The 23,221-nt window shown below is 33.3% G+C and overlaps 2 protein-coding genes across 2 annotated transcripts in view; one reads left to right on the top strand and one right to left on the bottom strand.

Moving 5' to 3' along the window:
- Nucleotides 1-8,849, top strand: part of LOC129218900 (apolipophorins-like) — a 165,393-nt gene extending 156,544 nt beyond the window's left edge. Inside the window, exons 32-35 of the mRNA XM_054853221.1 lie at nucleotides 2,272-2,714; nucleotides 6,078-6,192; nucleotides 7,484-7,812; nucleotides 8,622-8,849. Of these exons, the coding sequence (XP_054709196.1) occupies nucleotides 2,272-2,714; nucleotides 6,078-6,192; nucleotides 7,484-7,812; nucleotides 8,622-8,654 (920 nt within the window). The 3' untranslated portion in view covers nucleotides 8,655-8,849. The remainder of the gene's footprint in view (nucleotides 1-2,271; nucleotides 2,715-6,077; nucleotides 6,193-7,483; nucleotides 7,813-8,621) is intronic.
- Nucleotides 8,850-12,813: 3,964 nt separating this feature from the next.
- Nucleotides 12,814-23,221, bottom strand: part of LOC129218023 (myosin regulatory light chain 12A-like) — a 36,704-nt gene continuing 26,296 nt past the window's right edge. Inside the window, exons 4-8 of the mRNA XM_054852202.1 lie at nucleotides 19,752-19,853; nucleotides 18,374-18,449; nucleotides 18,211-18,259; nucleotides 17,970-18,078; nucleotides 12,814-12,948 (exon numbers count right to left, since the gene is read on the bottom strand). Coding sequence (XP_054708177.1) covers nucleotides 12,944-12,948; nucleotides 17,970-18,078; nucleotides 18,211-18,259; nucleotides 18,374-18,449; nucleotides 19,752-19,853 — 341 coding nt within the window. The 3' untranslated portion in view covers nucleotides 12,814-12,943. The remainder of the gene's footprint in view (nucleotides 12,949-17,969; nucleotides 18,079-18,210; nucleotides 18,260-18,373; nucleotides 18,450-19,751; nucleotides 19,854-23,221) is intronic.

The raw sequence follows: 23,221 nt of genomic DNA, 5'->3' as shown, positions 1-23,221 counted from the left end.
AAATCAATAACTGGTAAGTTTTCCCAAAATTTTGACCTTTGTCACTTTCCTGGCCGGGATGCAATACATTGCACCATTTTCTAGATAAAGTAGTTAGAAATTTGGTCGAAAATCGGAAGTGAGAAGTGGTGACTAGGTTGTCATCTTTGGCTAGGTTTCGGAAGTCAAAGTGTTGCTCGTTGGATGTTATTTCGAGCAAAGAAATTTTTCGGGACAAAAAATATTTTCCTTATTTACTTTTTTCTGTATTTTAACATATCAAACCCCGAGCAAGGAAAATGACACTCAAAAAAAAAAAAAAAAAAAAAAAAAAAAAAACAGCTTTGGAGAAAATCAAGGTTTTACGCAATAGTAGTTTTAAGCGATTTATATATATATATATAGTCTCAAATATTATAATATACCCAAAAAACTATTATGTGATAAGATAAATAAATACCTTTGTGCTGAACAGTAAAGTAAACATAAACAACGTCAGAAAAGCGCAATTTTAATGATGTTTCACTGTTGATTATATCGTTTTTACTACAATACGCACTCGTTATGTACGTTAACTTTTTGGGAGTTTTGTGATAAGAAAGAGCATTGTTGTTGTTGTCGTGTGCCAGCTAGGCTGGCAATTTGGGGTGCGCTGCTTCACTTTTCCAACTGTACCGTAATTTGGTGTGAAGTCCGACTTCTACAGTACACACATGCCATAAGGACCCGTTTATAGGGTAGGCAACCATTCACATCATAACAACACATTCACACAAAGAAAGGACAAGGACAGGAGAGAGAAAGTACGTCCATGCCCGAGCCGGGATTCGAACCCGGACCTTCCTGTCACAGTCAGACTTCTCTGACCACTAGACAAGGCAGGCGGCAGAAAGAGTATTAAATTTAGATTTTAAATTAGTAACTAGAACGTTTTTGCCAAATTTTGAGTTTTGTCACTTTTCTTGCTAAGGTGCGATTTGTTAAATTCAACGAATTCCGAGACTAACAAGGTAACTCCCTCCCTGAATTGACATGGATTCTACCTATATATTTATATGTTTGGTTATACACAAAACACAGCATGAACATATTTTTTTAAGACTGAAATAAAAAGTTTTGATTATGTTTTCTGCTTGCAGTCAGGAATTGATGAAAGTTTAACGCAGAATCCTCCTGAGTTAAATGCTTTGTAAAAAATGAATTAGGATTTAACTCAAAAATTAAAAAAAGAAGTATTCAATAAAACTGAAAAGGTTAAATTCTGCTTGTGAAACATTAAAAGTAGAATAATGTGTGAAATATACTCTGTTGATTGTAATTCTTCACAACATCTATCAAAGTTTTCGCGGGGACCGAAGTTACCCTGAAAAGCAAGAATTCTTTCCATTTATATCAAATCATTACAGAATCGAAACAAAATGAAATTTGCAACTGTTCTAGGATCAATCAGCTTAGAAAGTAATCGGGATGATTGTGTCTTGAAGAGTATTGCAAAAAGGGAATGTGTTTTAAACATATGAGGATGAAAAGTTACAATGAATTATTACATTGGAAACCCTATTATGCAAGAATTTAATGGCGAATTTTCTAATGAGGTGCTTGTATCGCATACCTAGAAGAATAGTAGCACAACTCAAAAAGTCAAAATCCTTCCTCATATTATAAATGCGAAAGTGAGTTAGTTTGTTAATTTGTTTGTAGCGTTTTCACTCCTTAACTGATCATCATGAAATTTTGTATACATGTTGTCAGGGATGCAGAATAGAACCTAGGGTACCTTTCACTCAGAAAAAAGAATCAAGATTTTTATTCAAATTTTAAAGAAAATCATAAATTTGCAAATATCTTATCGAAAAAAGTTATTTTTTCTTCCTTTTTTGCTGCATTTTAAAGCCCTTAAAAAATGCTTAATATGATTTCTTCACGAAGTTCGAGGGATAATTAGAACACCCCCTAATTCTTCATTTTAAGTTGATTTCTCATTCTAAAACGAAGCTTATCTTCATTTTGAAAGTATCGTCTGTGGTTTCTAGTTCAAAATATTTACGGATGTTTACGAAGCCATGATTTTCAAATCAAAGAGGAACGTTTGTTTAAAAAATGTTATGAATACAACTGAACCGAAATATTCATAAATAATGTATCATTGAGTACACTATAACTAATTGTCTTTACAAAAGTAATTTATTTTCCCTGTCTGAAAATTTTCTGCTTATGAGTTGTGACAGTGTTCTGCTAAGTGTGCGATAGTTCGTTAAATTTTTAGTGACTTTTTCATTTCTTCCTTTTCAGTAACATGCGAAGCACCTGACAAAACCAAGCTGGAACATGGTGATAGGAAGAAATATGAAAACTTAGACAAGAAGTCTAGTGATGTTGTGTTGATAATTGAAGACAGTTCCTGCAACAAAATAGTGCGAAACGACCTCGGAAACATAGCTCGATCCATTGATAGAGAATTGCAAAATGAAGGCTTCAAAGATAACATTTTTGGAATTGTTGGCTTTGGAGGTGACGTTGGAAGCCCTAAAATATATACTTCAAACGGGAAAACATTCTTTAGCTCTAGAGATGTGGCTACAGTCGTTCAAGGCTTGAAAATGACAAGTAAAAAAGTGGAAACCTCAAGAGCATTTGAAGCAATGAAATTTGCAGTTACACACCTAGAAAGGAGTGATACAGCGAAGTCATTTGTGCTGTTTTCTTGTTCACCTTGCAAATATGATTATAAATCAGTAAGTAATCGCCTTGAATTTAAATTTTATCTACTGACACTAACAAAATTTTACGCTTTAGCTAACCGTAAAAGTAGGTCTATTACATTGCCCCCCTCCCTCCGAGTGTGTGTTTGTTGTAGAGATGTACTTTTACTGTGACGCAGTTGTGTTTTACAAGGCCAGAAATAATTGATTAATTTTCCAAAATGATGATACTAGTTAAATTTAATTCCTATTTTGAAATTCAAATGTAATTTTCTTTTAACTTTTTTTTTTTTGCAAATAATAACATTTATATGCTTAATAGACTTGTTTTCAGTTACATTACACATTTAAAAAATATCTCAGTTACACTACACATTTGAAAAATATCCTTCCTTTTTTTTTTACTATGAAAACGGTTGATTCATACATTTTTAGAGAGGATACCATATTTTCTGGTCCCAGTAAAATGATTATGATCAGTCAAGTCCTATTTTCACCTCACGCTTGGTTCAACACAGAGCAAAGTCTGCTTCAATATTACTTACCTTGTAACTGCAGATGGCGGACGTGTGCTAACTGCCGGAAATCATATCAAATATTTTTCAAATATCTTTCAAGATAAGTTTATTTTTCATCCAGACAATTTGAATAAGATTAAGCATTTATTGCTTTGACCACTTTATGTTCCATGCGAAACAGCTTGCTGTTTTTGTTCTATTTCTTATCATAAAATGGCGTGATGAAATCTTTGCGTATTCTTCACTCTAATATGTTTATAAATATTCATTTTTCACACATTTATTGGCCCAAATACCCAAGAAGTCAACTTGCAATGAAATAAATATGTTTCTTTCTAAATAGAAATCCTTTAACGTGGTTTTGTTCATTACTGTTTTTAGCTGTGTGGCTAAAAATAGCGCTTCAATTAATCAAACTTAAAATGAGAAAAAAGGTGGGTGGGTCTTATTTGTAGAGTTTAAATTCAATTAATCTGTTTCCTCGAATAAAAATATTTGAACCCTTGAAAAGAGTTTAAATTCAAATAATATATCCACCAAATGACACATAATCCGAGAATTATTTTCCCGAACAAAATTTATTCATACAATACAGATATGTAATAAATTTTTAAGAAAAAGATATGATTGTATTATATAAGTACAGGGTTAGTTCAAACAATTCATTCGTTTTCGAAACGCTGTAAATCCAAAAGTATTACACGTACATCGATGAGGAACGTAAGAAAATAACCGCAAATTCATCAAGATTTGGAATTATGTAATCGGGTGCTAGTACGAGTGCAGTATTTTTTAAATAGCGACAAAAGAAAAAAAGATGTTTTTTTTTTCGTATGTGTGTGTGTGTGTATCACTATGCGTGATGCTTATCTGTTCTTGCGGTGTTTTAGGAACATATTAATGACCCCACTACCAAAAGCGTAGCATCCATGCGATAGTGATGACTTTACCAGGAAAAGCTGGAAGCTACCAGGAAGCAACATACACACTCACACACAAATGAACGGTTTTCTCGCTTTGTAGCCATTTTTAAAATACTGCACTCGTATAACCACATGATTAACAAATATTTATGTTTATGGTTATTTTCATGAATTCTTCATGGTTGTAAGTGCAAGACTTTTGAATGTGTGGTGTTTCGAAAACGAATGAATTATTTATTTGTAATAACTCTGTATAATGAAATACTAAGGTAAAACTCCTATTTAAGAAGCAAGTCAAGAAGATATAAATATCTTTTAGTACTGCCATGGATATTTACTTTTCTATAAAAAGAAAGAAAGTAAGAAGTGTAAGAGATGTGGTCGAAAATAAATCAGAAGTCATAAATTGTTGGGTGTCAGGAGACCATTTTGTACAAACTCGGTGACTTTAGAAAGCTGCTAGTTGCTTAGAAAAACCTTGAGTTTACTTCAACCATTAAAAGAAAAAATAATTCAACATTTCTCTAAGATAGAAGTACAGTGAAACCTGTGTAAGTTGACCACTGGCGGTGCAGTACTTTAGTGGCCAACTTAGACAGGTGGTCAACTTACAAAAGGTTTGTTATAAGATTTTGAGCCAAATTGGGTGCATATTGGTAGTCGAGATAGACAGGTGATCAACTTACGAGGGTGATCAACTTTACAGGTTTTACTGTATGTGTAAAAGCATCATTGTAATGTTAAAACTTATCACCAATATGACGGTTGCTGTTAAATTGCGGGATAAATTTGTCTCTTTCTTATGATGAATCACTGAACTTTATTTTTAAGTGTAACGGCTTCCTTATTTTTAGCATTCAGTGTCAAATGGTAGGGGAATGTGGGGCAAACTGAAATGGTTAAGAAGACTAGATTTTTCTAAATGAACAAATCGGAAATTTGTTTTGAAAATTGCAGTACATAAAGAAAGAACATTGTATTTTATAATAAAACCTGCGTTGAAACAGTATTTTTTATTTTTGGCAGTAAATTTGTGTCTTAAAAAAAAGTGGAAAATTTTCACTTTTTTTTTTTCTATGGGGCAAAATAAAAAATAAAATGTTTTTCTAATGAAATATTTTCTATTTGATTATAAAACATATTTTTGGTCAAAAGAATCAGTAAATAAAAGGCTGAATGAATAAATGAAAGGATTATGAAACAAACGAATTATTAAATGAATAAATCAATTAATATATGAAGAAAAATAAATGAGAGTAAAAGAATGAATTAGAAAATAAGTGAAAAAATAAATAAGTGAATTAATAATGAAAGAAAGTAAATGAATTAATTAATAAATAGTAACGTAGGTGATTATGATTGAGTGAGAAAATGAAACAAACTATTTCACTTAGCCCCATCCACTTTGTCCCGTATGTACTTGGCTAATTTTAGAATTTATTTAAAATACAAATAAGCATAATATTAACTAAATTAATACTGCATTAGAGATTAGGAGGTCTCAATTAATATTAAAAATGCTAATAGCAAGAACTTTGTCATTTAATAAGAAAAAATAATTTTGGATTTAGAGTCAAATATTACAATATAAGTAACATTTTTTTATTTTTTAATTGCCTGTATTTCCAAATGCTTTAATCTTCGGCGGTTTTTTTTTTTTTTTCCTGACTGGAATAGACTACCTATAGTACTATCTAGTTAAAATAATACCAGACAGGTGGAGCTAAAAGCAGAGGAAATATTTCACCTTTTCACTTTGCCCAACTATTTCACTTTGCCCCATGTTCCCCTACTTGCAAAATCAGTTTTCAGTCTAAAACGAAATAGATGTTTACGAGTCATAATATATTGTGTTCATTAATCAATGTCAATGTTTCAATATTTAAATGAATTGAATGCAATTAAATGAATGACAACTTGCATACTATGCTAACTATCAAATCTCTTGTTTTCAGCTGCAATATCCTGTTGTGCAACAGATACTTCTTGAAAGAGGAATTAGTTTGCATGTAATTAATAATAATGAGATTGCAGTACGAAAGAGCACTGCCAAAGAAAAGGATATTATTGGTAAGTTTTTACTCAACAAATGTACATTTACGATGGAATTAAGTTCATGTGATTCAGTACAGTTTATTCGAACTGGCAATAGTTTTCATTATTTCATTGCAGATACATTTTCCTTTACGTTTTGCACTTTCTTTAGAGAATATTTCTCACACAAAAATAAATGCGCATAAATTAACGTCATGTATAGACAAGAAATTTCCAAGTGCCTAAGTACTTTGCAGTATATTATCCTTGAAGGACATTCTAAAAGAAAATTAACCTAATAGAAATATAGCTGATGTTTAACGTATGTGAATCTCGAAACGCATGTAAAATTATTGCAAGAAAGTTTTTACTTTTGACTGGACCGGGCTCCATGACCACTTAATCTGATTTTAATGAAACCCACACCCTTTAAAATACATTTAAAATGTGACATAAGTAAGAACGACAAATAATACTAGGTTTTCCCAATAAATCGTAAACACTAGCTAAAAATGGAGTTTTTAGCATTTTGGAAAAAAATATTTTTTTTATTACTTAGCAAGTGAACTTTCAATTTTTTGCAAGTGTTTACGAACTTTTGGGATACCCCTAGTAATTGGATTGCCACCTCTATCAATTAAATAATCTATTACTCGAAAGATATTAATGAGCTTATTATGAATGCAGTGCAATCAGTATACTAACGTATGATCTGAATCTAATGGCCTTTTGTAACACATATTCATCTAAAATGCCTTATGTAAAGTACTGCTTTAAGTAATCTTTCCCGCTGCGTTTACGTTAGTAGTTCATTGCACGTTTTACGAATGGGCCTAATTTATGTTTATAAACAATTAAAAGTAATCTTGTCACCGTTTTAACTCCCACTAATCTTTCTTTCAATAAAAAAAACAATGTCTGCAAAATATAAGATCATTTGGACAATTTCAAGGGGTCATTAAGTATGAAATTTTTGAACTCTTGCAGAAAAATTAAGTTTTCAGGCATTTTAAACTTTTATTTCTTAGGACAGATTTGCATTTTTTGCAGCCTTATTTCCTGTTTCTAGTTTTATGCTGCTGAATACGTTTTAAAAGATTGACAGAAACCTTGAAGAATACTGACAAAAACAGTAGAAACAGTAGTTATATAACTAGTAGAAATGAAGTACTGGATGACATACGCTCAATCACACTTTCATTTCTTAACTAACACTTTTTAGTTCAAAAACAATTTGGAGGTGTTAAAATTGAAACATAATGTTTTCAATCATCAAGGCCAGTAAAAATTTCTGAATTAATTAGAATGCATATTTTTCACCTTTCAGGTATGGATCCTGATACCGTTTACCATGCAAAAGATGTGACACAAAAGGTTCTCGTTGGTGATCGAGATTTACGATCTCAAGTATCTCTGCCAAAGGACCTCTGCGTCGCGTTGTCTCAGGACGTCAATGGAAGCTTCTTCTCTACTCATCCCTTAGAAAAATCCGCATCCAGTGACGTTAAAAACTGGCGAGGTGTTTTCTCAAGGAAGTTCGTGCAAGCGACTCAGTACTTTGCGTGTCAATGGTGTGATTGTACATCTACGAGAGACCACGTCTCGAACACAGTGTGTCAACCTTGCGAAATCAAAAGGCCAAGGCTGCCTTATTCCGTAGGTAGTCCAAGTGCTTTTACAAGAACTGTGGAACCATACCTATCGTATCTTTTACATTTCATACGCAGTCGCGAATGATTAATTCCGTCATTAAACTGAAATCAGCTTTTTCGAATGAGGATGTAGGAAGCGCAACCCATTTGAAGTTTCGCAATTTATCAAGCAATTCAAAATATCATTTTCAAAATTTCAAAAAATAATTGCCGACTTTTTGTTTAAAAACTGCAGGAACACGCTTTCGAGACTTAACATTAAAGAAATATGTAGAACATTTTCATTGAAACATTTCATTTATGATTTAGAATTTAAAAGTTTCTCCGGCAGAAAAATCTAAATATCTACTCTTTAAGCTGTTAAAGTTCACTCGCACATAAATGAAGCTGATACTAAGCACCGTTTTGTTTTGTAATGGAAAAAGTGAAGCGTATTTGATAAAAAATTTTAGCGCTTGAATTTTTCTGATGCTACTTCAGGAAAAAAAATTGTCAAAAGAAATTTTTCCCAACATTATACTTTGCTCCAAAAAATGAGAAACACTTTTGAGCACTTAAATTTCCCGATTTGAAACATTTTAAACCTCGAGAAAACCAAATAGTTCTACTCTCACACTTCAACAAAAGTTAAAATTTCTTCCTCAGAACTAACTAAACAATGCAATGATAATTTATCAATACAGAATAGATAAAAAGCGCCTATCTTTCTTTTGATATTAATTCCTTTAATTGTTCTGTGCGAAGAGTATTAATGTACTTTGTGTAAGGCATCTAATGTGCAAAGTTTCTCAAAATTTCTCTCTTTATTTTTAGCTGTACCTTTCCACAGACGCCAATTTTTTCTGACGTTTCATACCGATATTATGACAGAATTGTGGTTCGTCATACTTAAAAGCATTAAGACTAATCAAAGGAATCCCTTTTAGTTTTTGGGTTGTACAAAACAATGAAATTATGTCACTCATCACACATTTATGGTTTTGTTGTCTTGTGTATGAATATATTTAAACTTTAATAAAATAAAGAAAATTATTCTTTCAATTTTATCTCGCTGACTGAAGTTCATGTATGATTTTTTCTGATTTGTGATTATGGCAGGTGTTTCATGCAACATTGTATTTAAAACTTAAGAGGAAATGTAGTTTGGTATTTCTGTGCCTCAGCGACATGCTAACGTAAGTTCAAATTTTCCGTTCCATTTTATTAGTGCATTGTATGTAGATCCTATTCCGCATCGAGCCATGTGAACGTAATCCTAAAAAAAATAATTCCTTTGTAATTTTTTACCAGTATGAAAAGAGCGCGCCTCCTATCCTTAGCATGCGCCAGACTAACTTTTTTCCTCTCCCCTATAAAGTGGCAATTATGTGACTTACGTTATTCTTGCTCTGAGGTACAGATTTTACAATGATACTTCATGCCTAATGCATCGAATTTGGGTCAGAAAAGTCAGTTCTTCAACTTTTAGAAACTAAACTACTCAGTAGATGAAGCAATCGAAACTTTCCCACTGAAACTTGGATGACTGAAATAATATCTTTAATAATGAAACAGTCTTTACGAAAGTATTAAATTGCGCAGTGGCAACATGGATAGAAACATTTTTCAATGAACTCACAAGAAAAACTACGTTACATTGCTTCATCTTATTCACCAGAAAAGTTTTATGCCTTTTCCAAAATGTCGGGTAGCCGTTTGTAAGGTGTTGGCTGTTCACATACCAGTGACACAACGCCCTACTGATGACTAATATCGTCATCTAACAGATATTTCTCCTAGAGTCAATACGCAGTCAATAGAAAATAAACCATTGAGGATGTCAATCTAACGTTCAGGAATGACGGACAATCTGTACGGTGCAAATCCTCATTCACATTCTGACCCACATGAAATGATATGACCCATCGTGCAACAGTCACATACGTTAACGCATTTTCCCACTGCATTCGTAATTTTTTGGTGCATTTGGGCACGGAAAAACCAGATTTTAATCGACGGCAGCTGATCCATTTTTGTAAACACACTTTATTAGAGCAGAAGAACGACACTTCATTTCGATGCCGCACTCTGCAACAACCCACCTTTCTGAACCGACTATCTTCCGCCCTATACAAATTCACTACTGCATCTCTTTATTTTACTGCCATGTATTGTTGGCACTAAATCCGCGATATGAGGTTAGCTGACTTATCTGACATTTTGGTTCCAAAAGAAAATGCCCGATGCCATTAGTATGTGTACCAAAACCACATTGAAAAAAACTGGTTACAAATTTTCAGATATTTTGTTTGATTAATGGCTCACTATTTTAGTCTATCAAAGGAAAATATTTCACCAATTCAGGTTTAACGCGGAAAGTAAAATATGAAAATGCAATGGTTCAGGAACTATTTCCCGTTATGCAATTATTCGATTCATGAATACAGTTAACATGCTGCATTTGCTGAAGTGTCGTTTTACTCAACTTATCATCTTTACGACGTAGCAACCAGTAAAACTTGAGTAGCGCAGTTACAAATACTTGAAACAAGGCTGGATCCAACGCCCCCTTAGAACCAAAATGTCGGATAGGTCCGACCTGTCCTTTAAAAGAGTTCCAATAAACCAAACCTAGGCGCTGTAATGCTTTAATTAGAATCAACGGAACCTTCACAATGCTGATAGGTTTGCCCCAACTATAGTTTGCCCGTGTCCAACCTTCTGCAACTTTTTGGAGAACTCTGTAAATGGACAGGTTGGAATGATAGTGCAATCAGTCAAAAAGTTTACATTTAGAGTGAAGCATGGATTTGGGTTTCTCGTTAGTTCCTATATTACGTGTACCAATTGCACATAAGAGATATTAAAATAGGGTAAATTGGGGGAAGAAACCGTAGTTTTTAACTTTAATTCATACAAAGTACCACATTAGTTTTAATTTTAATCGGCTATTTTATCAACAATGTATGTACTTTAATGATTAGTAAAAATATTTCTCCTTGAAAGACCATTTTCAAATTCTTTTAAAAACTAATAATTTGTAAACGTTGGCATCAGTCTCTTACCCCAATCTTGGGGGGAAGATGATCAATACATTTGGCGTAAAATGCCGCTTGGAAAGTTAACGAACAGTGTTTTTAAATCAATTCCAGTTTATTAAAATCAAATACATTAGTGAAAATATTATATTCACATCCAAATAACATTGCTATTTAGTTATTTTTAATGTTTCATTTTCCATTTAAGTAATACTTCCAACTTTCCATAGACTGCACATTTGTTTTCAAGTTTAGAACAGTTCTTGGAGTCAATTTATGCATACTATGTAATCTATCCAATTATATTATCCCTCTGGGACGATGCTTGTTGTAGGATCATTTCCATTTCCAGTAACGTGTCCAAAAACTACGGGCATCGGACCCCCAAAAAATGCTCGTCGTCTTCCCCCAAAGTGATGGACAACGTGACGGTCCATCTAGCGTAGCGCCGCGCCGCAGAGGCAGGCGGAGCCCATTAAGTGACTAATAGAAAGCCCAGACCTCAAACATATTAAAACTAACCAGTGTATTTCTCTACCGCCAAAACAACGGCTAACATGACTAAATAAAGAACGGTGATTTCGGGTACTTACTAGAGTATTCTTGATGACAAAATGAGCCAAGTTTTACGACATTTTATAAAGTACGGAGCTTTACAGCCAATCTACCTTCTTTTGGCCACTAGAATCGCACAAAATTTATCCGGTAATTTAAACTGCTATTCAGGTGAGACTGAATGTGATGCGAGATTCCATGTCTCTTGTTAGACCAGCAGAGATAACTTTCTGGTATCTTTATTTTATAACAGTCCTTGCATATATATTTGATTTTCTTTCATCGTAAGTTTAGAATGACAGTGGTTTAAGTCATTTCAAGTTATTTTTAAACAAGTTATAAGTAGCTTTTGATAAAAGTTGATTCATAATTTATAAAAAAGTAACAACCTTTAAATCAAAATCCCGCTCTTGAAGTTGAAATTTACACAGTTTTGAGTTTTTCGCAGATGTTTTTACAAAACCTTCATTTACTCGGAACTGAGTTAAAGTTTTAACACGGAGAGATGGGAGGTGGCTTTGAAGCGGAAACATCATTTGTAATAGGTAAAATTGTACACCGAGTTCTAAGAGGCACGTTCTCGCTGATCTTATCTGTTACAAAATAATAACAAACAACCTATTACAAATGAAGTTTCTGCTTCGAGGTCATCCGCCATCTTTTCGTGGTCCAGCTTTAGTATGACTCACACAACTCTCATTCTAAACCCCACAAATGTAATAAAATCCGAAATAACCTTGAGGTTTTCTGAAGTTGCTCTTGATTAATTACTTTTTAACCTTAGGCAGTACACCTTTAAAATCTTATTACCATTCCTGAAATAAATTCATTTGGAAAAAGTAGTAGTCTACTTTCTGTGAAGTATTGAAAAACCAAAATAAACATAAAATACACAAGCTGGTGTCGATTGTATTTTCCTTCATAAGCTAACTTCTCTTGCATTGAAAACATATTTCCTTCAAATACTAAAACCCGCGTCGGCAAATCTTATTGTGTTTTGTGAATTTTAAGTTGATTCGGATTTTTAAAATACAGTAGACTTTCGAAAATCCGGACTAATGGGACGAATGGCCGAATCATAAACTACGCGACGTCAATTTTGTTGAAACATGTAGCACCCGAAAGTATAAAATGCATGTCATTAATGCACTGCGGAATAATCGCGAAAGGTTTTGCAATTTGTTTTATTAAAGGAAAAAAAAATATTGGCCCGTTTTTTTTTGTGATCCGGATTTATGAGAGTCCGTATTGTGTAATAATCCTTTAGAGGACAGTGAGCAAGAAATGGGTCTTCCATGCCCATGTGAAAAATTAGGCAACGCTTGTTAGACTTAACCAAATATGATCTTGATGACAAAACATCATTGTGTAAATTTGGCGTTATTTCTAATAATGTTCAAACACATTAGAGGAGGAAAAAATCTACGAACAAAGCCAAGGAATAATTTTTATTTTATAATTTTTGAAGTTTCTATTTTACAGTGATGGGTAACATGCATGATATATGTGCCGTATATGCAGCCAGTCAGAATCAATGCTTGCATCAATAGACAAAGAGAAGATTTAACCTAAAAATAAATGAAAACTTCGAATAATTAAGTATGTTCAAACGCAAAAAAAAAAAAAAAAAAATGAATGAACAAAATTCCATCTTCAGTGTAAGTATCTAGATTTGATTTAAAAACCAATGCGTGTATGAGTCGAAAGCTGGTGTTTCTCATTATATTTAGGTAACAATACTTAGGTCACGCGTTCGAACCCCATAGGTCGATAATATCGTTTTAAGCAGAATTTTGTTCCAAATTTCCCTGAATGTATAATCGTAATTCATTGGGGCAATATTCTAGACCATAGTTGTATTGTGTTGTTGCATCGAAACCAAAGAAAAGCCCCCTTTTTTAACATGGTATTATGGGAAACATTATTTCGAAAACTTATTTTGTCGGTACGCCATAACTTGCTTAATACTTCATCAAAGTTCAAAAGTAAGATATCATTTTAAAGATTTTTTCTTCGCTATTAGAGAAAAAAAGAACAAACAAATAACATTTTTGCTGTTCAAAAAATTACTTAAATTAGGTTTTTTAATTTTTATGTATGCCGTCTAAATTATTAGCTTCGATATACCTTTCGTAATGAGTCGCAATATTGAAATCTCTGTTAGTGATTTCAATGTATCACGGGACGCGGGAGCGTTCCGCCCCGCCAAGGAAACCAAACGTCAGCAGCCAACAAAAGCAAATCCACCGGCAAAGACGAAAAAAAAAAGCGACCAAGGACAAGATTACACGACAGAACAAGTTGGGGTTTTTTGGGTTTTTCACCCCTCTGTATCTCAGCCCCATGAAGACCCGTGGAGTTGATTTTTGGTACACTCCATCTCTAGTGGCCCCTGACGCCCTAAACCAAAATACAATCCCCTGGACCATCAGGGAGAGGAAGTATTAAAGTTATAAAATCGCTGTTCAAAAAAGTTTTCGCTTTCTTTGACAGGGCTACAGCCCAGACGAAAAGAGGGATCAAGCTGAAATTTCGCACACACATTCCTTGTGCCCTACTGATGTGCCTTTTGTGCCATTTGACCCCCCTCCCCTTCCCCCCTCGTTTTTACCCCCCCCAAATTGTACCTTCCCGGGGTTCTATCACAGCCCCCCCCGGGGGGCTACGGTAATGATTTTTTGTATACATATTCTTGGGGGGCCATTGAGTACATATACGAAAATTCAACCCCCAGGGACATCATGGGCCGGAGTAATTGAAGTTTGAAAATCACTAATTTTCCCTAAATTTTTATGTACTTACTCTCAGCTCATAGGGTTTGTTTATCTCGGACTGCAATTGCAAGGTTAGAACAGATTTAACAGTTATTCCAAAGTTGTCTTAGGAAATGAAATTCAATCAAGACTAAAACATATCCAACAGTTGCAACTAGACGTTAAATCGCGGATATCGCAAATTTGCCACAGCGACTGCGCATGCGCGCAGACTTAGCTCTAGACTTAGCGCATTCGCTATGGCAAATTTGGGATATCCGCGATTTGACATCGAGTAAAGTTGTATAGATCTTGTGACACATTCAAATTTAAAATATCTAATGGTTTAGTTTTTTTTTTTTTTTTTTTTTTTTTTGCTTGGTGATAACATGCGTTATTTCGTTTTTTAAATGAACTTTTAAACAAAACTAGGTATTAAACAAGACAAAGACTTCTATCAAGAAAAAGATAAATCACCAAACAATTAAAATTATTCCATAAAACGTAAAATAATCCACGATTTAAGAAAAAATGAAATTAAACAAAAAGTGAAAAAATAGATTAAAAGAGCCATCAAGCTGTAAAACATTTAAAGAAACCTTCATGAAAATGTTGAATAATCTGTCAAATAAAGAAACTGTAATAGAATTTATTGCGAAGTTGTGAAACACTCGAAAACAATATAATTTAAAATATAGTATTTTATTATTCAAGAAGTTTTCTTTGCAACAGAGAGGATACAAGGATTGCAATAAAATTTAAACCGCCCAATTCTCGCAAAGTGAACATAGAATCTTAATAGTCAGAAAATAACTTGACGTAAAATTAGGCCAGCTATTATTGTTCCTTAAAAACACAAAACAGCGTTGTTTCAATTGAAAATTTTTTGCTCACCAAGCAACCACTTCACTTTGAAAAGCTTTGTTTATCTTGTTTGGCGGGAAGTTTTTTGCTCACCAAGCAACCACTTCACTTTGAAAAGCTTCCCGCCAAACAAGATAAACAATTTAAAAGATCTATCCATATTTCTGAGGAGTTGAAGGTGCGAGGAGGTTCTAATGGAAGTAGCTGTGATGAAAAAGGAGAAGAGGGAGGATGATAGTTTGGCAGATACTTGGCGGACAAACTAGATATCATAACTTTTTATGGCTGAGGGTTTTTGAGTTTAGGATGCAAGTTTTCTTTTTTGTGCGGAAAAGTTAAAGGTTTTCTTGGCGCGGAAATTTTTACAACAGGGTTGTTTTTGATGAGATTACGACTTACCTTTTATCGAAATTTTCATATTTTTTGAAAAATTTTCTTCAATCATTAAATATGGGGCGTTTCATATTGAATGGGGCAAACAGAATAGCATAGTACTAATCCTTAATCTATTTATTGGAATAAAATCATTTTTTAAACTTCAATCGTACAAGTTTCATATAGTAACAGTAAAAAGTCTTCCAGGTTCGATACTGCAGCTGGAGGCACTGTTATTCAAAATAGCACCAGTCCATGCAGAAGAAAGTGTGCTGCGATTTGGAATACGACAAAGCTTCGTCATTTATCGTCGTTCAAAAATATTTAAGCATGAAACTTGATTAAAAAAAAAAAAAACTTCCGCATAATCACAGCATCGAATATTGGGGGGAGCAGTTTCAGGTTGACAGCCTACTTACCGTCTACCCTATTTCTACGTAGGCTATGCTGTATCAAGCAATATGCCATTGGTTTATTTTCCACTGATTCTGAGATGAAACCTCTCTAACCAGGCCCGGATCTACGTACTCGCAGACCCAGCAGTGCGAGGGGGGAGCGACAGCACTGAGGGCCCCTAGCCCAACAACCATAAAAATTTAAAAAGAAATTAAAGGACCTTTTATTTTTTCAAATTTTGAAAGTCGATTTTTTTTTTTTTTTTTGCTGGAAAAATGGAAGCTCAACCAAACATAGCTTAAAAAAAGCGAATCTTGATTAATAGAAAAAACTTACAAGGAGCCGGAAAAATGCAAGTTTTAACATTTTTTTTTAAACTGAGAAAATAACATGTTTTACGTACGAAGAGCATTAAGAATCTTCTAGACTCGAAAATACATATCATAATTTAAGTCACACCAGTTCTGAAAATTTGAAGGGCAAAACAAAAATACAACTCGATTAAAAGATTGAAGATCATGCATTGTGCTTCTACTTATATAAAATGCTATGCATGTCTGTGTCTGGATCTCAGTGCGAGTCCGATGTCCGGATGAGTATTGAATGTATTTAATTTACAGTCCCGAACTTTGACAAACGCGTAGTCTGAAATCTGAAAAGCACGCGTTGCGCCTTGAAGGTCTATAAAAATATTTTACATTTTCTTCGTGTTTTGTATATTTTCAGTCTCTTATTTCTATAGTTTCTGCGGAGTACTGCAAGAAAGTAATCAGAAAGAGCTCACTAAAACGATGTTTGTTTTGATTTCTAAACGTAATTTTTTACAGCTTTCATGTTTGAATCGGTTTTTCCTTGGAACATTTTCAAAAATAAAAAACTTAAATTTCTGCTCCAAAATTATATTTTTCTGAAAATTTTAAGTAAATCATACCAACATTTTATCCTTATTTTAAAAAAAAAGAAATGTCGAGGAATCTCTGAATTGTGTTTTACTTTTTTTTTTTTTTCCTTTGGTTGGTGCAAAGATTACATTCGCTTCACCCTCCCCTCCAGTGACTTCAGTAACCTTTAAATGATTCTAATTTATGTCACTTTGACATACTAACTAAAGTATGTCAAGAATAGTGTGACGTGCCCGAGCTAAAAGTAAACGTAAATTTATTTAACGTAAATTCGAGTATTTACTGAAAGTGAGTGAAGTATTTTCAGTCATCATTTTAAATTGAAGGGCTCGGGGCAGAAATGTGACAAGCCACAAGGAGTGACTTTTAGATCAAAATTTTTGTCTCTCATAACTAAAATTGAAATAAACATAACAATGGAACATGTCATTAGGAGAAAAGCATATCTGGTTTTAGTATTGCAGAATATAGAATATATAATACCTTTGAAAAATTCTTTAAATATATTTATAAGTTGGAAATTGCCCTAATGAAAAATTTACATTATTTGGCGTATCACATTCTTGCACCGAGTACTTCAATTAATATCGTTCATACTCTTTTGGTATTTCAGATAAACAATCAGCAAAAGGATGCAGACTAATTAATACTAGGTACAGCTTGCGGTCAAAGATCGACAATATGGGGGTTTATTGCATTTCGACCCGATTTCGTTCGTCTTGGAGGTATAGCATAAATATATTTTCTGTTTATTTTAGACAAAAACGCGGGCGTTTACTTTTAAGCTTGTATTTTGATTAATGTGCAATTTAAAAGTGAGTGAAAAAAAATTTTTTTTTTCGTCTCCAAATTAAGTTATTTTTATGAAAGTTTACAAATAAAATGAAAGAACAAAATCGAATTTTTAAAAAAAGTCAAAGTGAGGTACACACCCCATTGTTCTCTTTACGAATTTTGTATCAAATTTTATGGCTCGAATGGCAGCAGTAAGTACAGAAAGTTTTTTTATAAATAATAAAGCCAATTGGTTACAAAAAATATGTTTTTTTTTTAAAGAAGGCATAGTTTCACAAATAATTAAACCAAGTGTAAATCAGTAAAAATTTATTTCAAAAAAAAAAAAAAAAAAAGAAAAAAAATCCTGGGGAGTCATCATGCTTTTTAACTGACTTCGACTCCTGTACCCCAAAATCAGCTCGATTCCTACTCCACGACTGCGACTCCACAGCCGCTGTCATTTATCAAACTCATACTTAATGCATAAGAAATTGGGGAGAAAATAAGGAAAACAAGATCAACCTCCATCCGTGTCATCATCTTCTTCTCCTTTTGTCAAAACCCTAGTGAATCTCCGAATGCTGATATAACCTTCTTTGTCCACAGGAGCTTCGTTCAAACAAATTTCGGCCTGAAACGGAAAAGTCTTTCATAGTATTCATTTAATTACAAACTCTAACGGAATACTCTTCTTTTAACGTAAAAGTTACTGCATAAAATTTAAACGAAGGCATATAAAATTCGAGAATTTTCAAGAACTTACTTCTTCGTCCGTAAACTTATCTCCTCGTTTTTTCAAAGTACTTTTCAACCTTTAAAACACATATACATATTTTTTTAATTTCTCACATGATGGTTAATTTTAAAATAGATAAACTTTTAATAAACATTTTTATAATTGTTTCATTGATAAATTTTTTACTTACACTTCTTCTTTCATTTTTCCATCTCCCTCATCAAAAATTGAGAAAGCTGACTGTATGACGTCTTCTTCGTCAGTGCCTGAAATTTTAAAGTATCATATTACCTTCTATCGTTTCTTGCTGCCATATCAACAAAATGAATCGAAATTTGAATGTTTAGAGATTGCAAGAAACCTTTCTGTATTGTCAATATATATAACTGTGCGCATGGGCGTAACCAGGATTCCCGTTAGAGAGGGGCAAGCAGAGGCGTCAAAAGATTGTGGTGATCAGTTGCACTCCCCCCCCCCCCCAGCACGGATCTCGGAAATTGCTCGAAATTACAGTTCTCCTCCCCCTTTAAAAAATCATTTTATGATATGTTTGGTTAGATGAGGACAGAAAAAGCGGTTATGCAGCTCCCTTTGGAAATATTTTGAAATTGATGTCCAAAAGTTGCAATTTAAATTATCTTCGGTGACATTTGGATACAGCGTGGGAGTCGGAGATTCTTTTCTTGGGAGGAGCGTTTGCCCCTCCGCCTCTATGGGCCCCCTCTGGCTATACCCATGACTGTGGGAGTAGTACAGATATGTTTTTGTCACGAAATAGTATAAACCTATGTTTTTGCAATGTTTTTGTTCGTTTACTCCTCTAAACCCATGTATGTAATTTTTAATTTGAGCTAGAGAACATTGAATTTATCCATTATATACAGCTAATCCAAAGAGAGTCAATTTAATTTTTAAATGAATCCAGTTAGAGTATAAAAATTCTGAGATACAAGAATACATATATATATATTCAGTAAATTACCGCCCAATAGCCAGGGCTAAAGCAGAAATACATGAAATACACCGCCAGCTCAGTCATTTCCAGCCGAGGACTGCAGTAACTGCAGTTCTCGGCTGGAAATGACTGAGCTGGCGGTGTATTTATAGTTGAAAGTGTATTTCATCAATTACTACAACTATAAAATAGTATGGAATATAGTATTTCATCTCCAAAACACTTAGAAATTGTGTTTCGTCCGTGTTTAACATTTTAAATGAGCTAATTCATATGTCTTGTTGTAGCAAAATGCTTGCTTAATGGAGTCAATTATTTCAGTAGTTTTAATAATTATCAAAATTTCTCACTGTAGTAGACAAGTATGAATGCATTAAAGTATTTTTTGAGTTTGAAATAATCTAGATTTTGCAACATTAATTGTTGGTTTTCTTAAACTCAATTTCATTTGTGTGGTTTGAAATTTTAAAAGTAGTACAGAATAATGAAAACAAGTGCATTTTTTTACTCTTAAAAATTATTTCACAAATTTTGATTGCAATTGAAACGCGCTTCAAGAATAGCTAAATGACAAGGAACAAATCAATTTTGAAAATTAATTCGTGTAACGTACCTGAAATTCTTTCACCAAATATTGTTAAGAACATGGTAAAGTTTATAGGTCCCGGAGCTTCCGCCAACATGGATTGCAAGTCCTCGTCATCTACCTCACGACCTTTAAAACACATACTCTTCATTCAACTTCAAATTTCAAAATATTTAAAGTAAAACAATGAAATGCTTTAAGTTTTGCTTAATAGTTGTTCAGTAGAATAAGCAATTGAAAACGTTACTTTTATAAGCAAATGAGGATGACAATATGCTATGCATGGAAGGTAGAGAAGAAAAATCATGTAGAAAACTGATTAAAAAAGTTGTTCTCTCTCTAATCTTTTTTTTTTTTTTTTTTTTTTTTGGATAACGGAAAAGGTGTGAATTTAAAACAGGTAGCAAAAGTAACGTTTAAGCTTTTTATAAACTAAAGTGGTTGTCATAACATTGAAAATCATTTTCAAAGGTTTCCGAAACGAAGTTTTTTAACTGGATAAGTTTCACATAGAAATGAAAATGATCCGAAGCATGGTAAACGTCAAAACTAAACTTTAACAAGAGTCTGCTGGTTAAAGCCATCATTTGTTTCAATTGAGGCAAAAGAATAATGAAATTTCTATATAAAACGATATTTCTATGAACAGTAAAAATATTTATCTTTTTTTAATTAACGATAAAAGTATAATGAAGGTATCATTACAGCAAGACATTTGTCACCAGTTCAATAATATTTTCCACAAGTCTACACTCTCAAAAATGCATCTTCCACTTCTTGTTAAACAAATTTCATCCCATTTATGAGGACGTACCCATTATTTGACTTGCTGACACGCAAACTCATGCACAAATCTCGCGAAATTTCCTCAAATTTGACGAAAGATTTCATCAAAGTAATTTTTACGAATCCATTTCGTGATATACAATGGTAATTTCGTGAGAGTTGAGGATGCATTTCTGAGTGTATAAGGATGAAAATAGTTCATACAATGTACTATTCTCATACTAAAGTTTAAAAAGATATTGTTGCATATTGTTCAGGCGTTATGTATAAAATTATGTATTTTAAATTAACATAATTATTGTTATGATATTTCTTCTTTCTAATGGGGCTGCGTTAGAGAGTCTCTTTTTGGAGACTTTGTGCTGTTCCGCAATATGGCATCCAGTCTCTAATTTGTGACCATTAAGGCACGGATGACAACGGCATAGAGAATGTTGACGCCCAGTTTCCCACCAGATGGTGGCCCCTGGGCTTTCTTTGAGGCGAAACTGCAGTAGTGATTTAATTTTGCCGAGAGTACTCAAAGTCAAACGAGTACTCAAGGGATCTTTTACATGCCCCATAAGTGAACAACATCGGCGCTGACGATTTTCTCCACCTCGAAAATCCATTGACTGGTCACATAGACGGCAGGTCAGAGCCCGGATTCAAAGGAGTATAAAGCCAACGCGATGCGATGTTGCATTTCGTATTTTTTAACACAAGAAATTCATCAGTTCTTTACATAAAATAGTTAATTTTCTTAATCGTAGGCACAAAAATAATTTTTCTGATATCAAAAATCATGACACAAAAAAAATGTCTGTATCATCATTCAAAACGTTGACTTGGATATCTAACATCAAATTAAACTACTTATTTGTAAAATAGCGATCGCAATTTTTGGTGTAAGCTGCAGGGAGTTGTTATCTATTTTAAAAGCCAAAGTGTGAAAACACAAAAGGAAAGTTATCTTCCAAAAGTTACCTATTGTAACTTCAAACATAAAAAAACTGAATTTATGTAGGTTATTTTTATCTAGTAATTCTAAAAAGTTGTTTGTATTTTTAAAAAGATCAACAAATATCGTAGAAATACAACTCAATGAAAGCCAAAATATTTTATATTTTTTTACTCCTTGAAAGTAAGGAATTATGCAGCCCCCAGTGTTCTTTAAATTACCTTTTTAAAGACCTTTTTAAAGACATCACCAAGTGGCATCTCATAGACTTTTTGCTTTTTTTTCAGATATTTATCGAAATAAAAGAAGTAGTTTGCTGTTATATAATAGCTCAAATGTATAAAACACGCTAGAATGTTTCAGCATACCCACAGAATTTATAGTGCATGCTAATAGATTTTCGAATCATCATAAACGTATTTTACCCATTTTAAGCAGAAGGTATTAAAAAATGAAAATTTGAAAAACAAGAGGATTTTAAGCTTAATTGGCTGAAAGAAATACAAAATAAAATGAAGAAAAATTGTGCGTATAATTTTGAAAACGCAGACAGTCTTAAAACTGAGGACAATAATTTTACCTGAAGTTCAATCTTTTGCGCTACGCACATACGCATTATTTAACATTTTTACATTATTTCTTTACATGTTTAGAACACTTATTCACCAAAATATTCACATTAAGTAATATTTTGCAGAAAATATTCTGAAATTAGACGCAATATTAAGTTTTGATATTTTCCGACAATTTGACTGTATGATGCCCTATTAAAACAAAGAGCTAAGCGTATGGCCGATAACATTTGCTGCAGGAATTAACTGTGGTGCCTTCTTCCATTATTGCCTTAAATTGAGAACTTTATAATCGCATAGCATACCGCTCTACATTTAGAAACCTACGCATAAGTAGGTTAAACAAAGTAGGGCTATGTGGGGCAAAGTGAAATAGCGGGGCAAAGTGAAATGGTGAAATATTTACTCCGCTTTTAGCGTCACTTACCTAATATTTTAACCATGTAGTAACATATGAAATATATTCCAGTCAAGAAAAAAATTACCTCTGAAAATCAAAACATATCATAACCCAGGAAAAAATGTCAGCATAAAACCTGCATTGAACTACAGGTTTTAGGAAGGTTAATGCAGGTTTTTCAAAGGGAAAACTTGGATACAGGTTTAATGCAGGAACAATGCAGGTAATAAACAGGTTTTAGGAGGGTAATTTAACTTTGCACAAAACAACACAGGGATTTGACAGGTAAATGCGCAGTCACTGGAGAATAATTTGAACTTAGAAAATTTTCTACTGACATCAGTACAGGTTTTTCGAAGGAGAATTAAAAGCAGGTTTTATGCAGGGAAAGTTCTAGTAATGTACAGCTTTTTACATGGGCGTCCATATGCAAAATTTGAAGAAGGGGGGGGGGGGGCTCAGATATTTTCGTTGTGGTTTTGCAAGATATTTTCCACGTGGGAACCGCGTTTTCAGTTAGAGTAATTAAAATTTGACATTTTTTAATAACTTATTCATTAACGGCTGGAGAAGAAATGTTTTTACGTTTTTGTAAAGAAAAGAGTACTAAAAGCAAAAAAGTTCTAATTTCTAAAGGAGAAGGGGGGCTTGAGCCCCCATCCCCCCTCATATGGGCGCCCATGGTTTTTTAAATCTATGATGATTGCAATTCAAGGTTCTAAAAAAATAGTACAGGTATTTGAGGAGTAAATTCAACCATTTTCGAAAGACTTTATAGTTTTCTTCTGACAAACAAAAC

Source organism: Uloborus diversus, chromosome 3, assembly GCF_026930045.1.
Source record: "Uloborus diversus isolate 005 chromosome 3, Udiv.v.3.1, whole genome shotgun sequence".
In the NCBI taxonomy this organism is placed as follows: domain Eukaryota; kingdom Metazoa; phylum Arthropoda; class Arachnida; order Araneae; family Uloboridae; genus Uloborus; species Uloborus diversus.
This window is presented reverse-complemented; position numbering and strand designations above follow the sequence as displayed.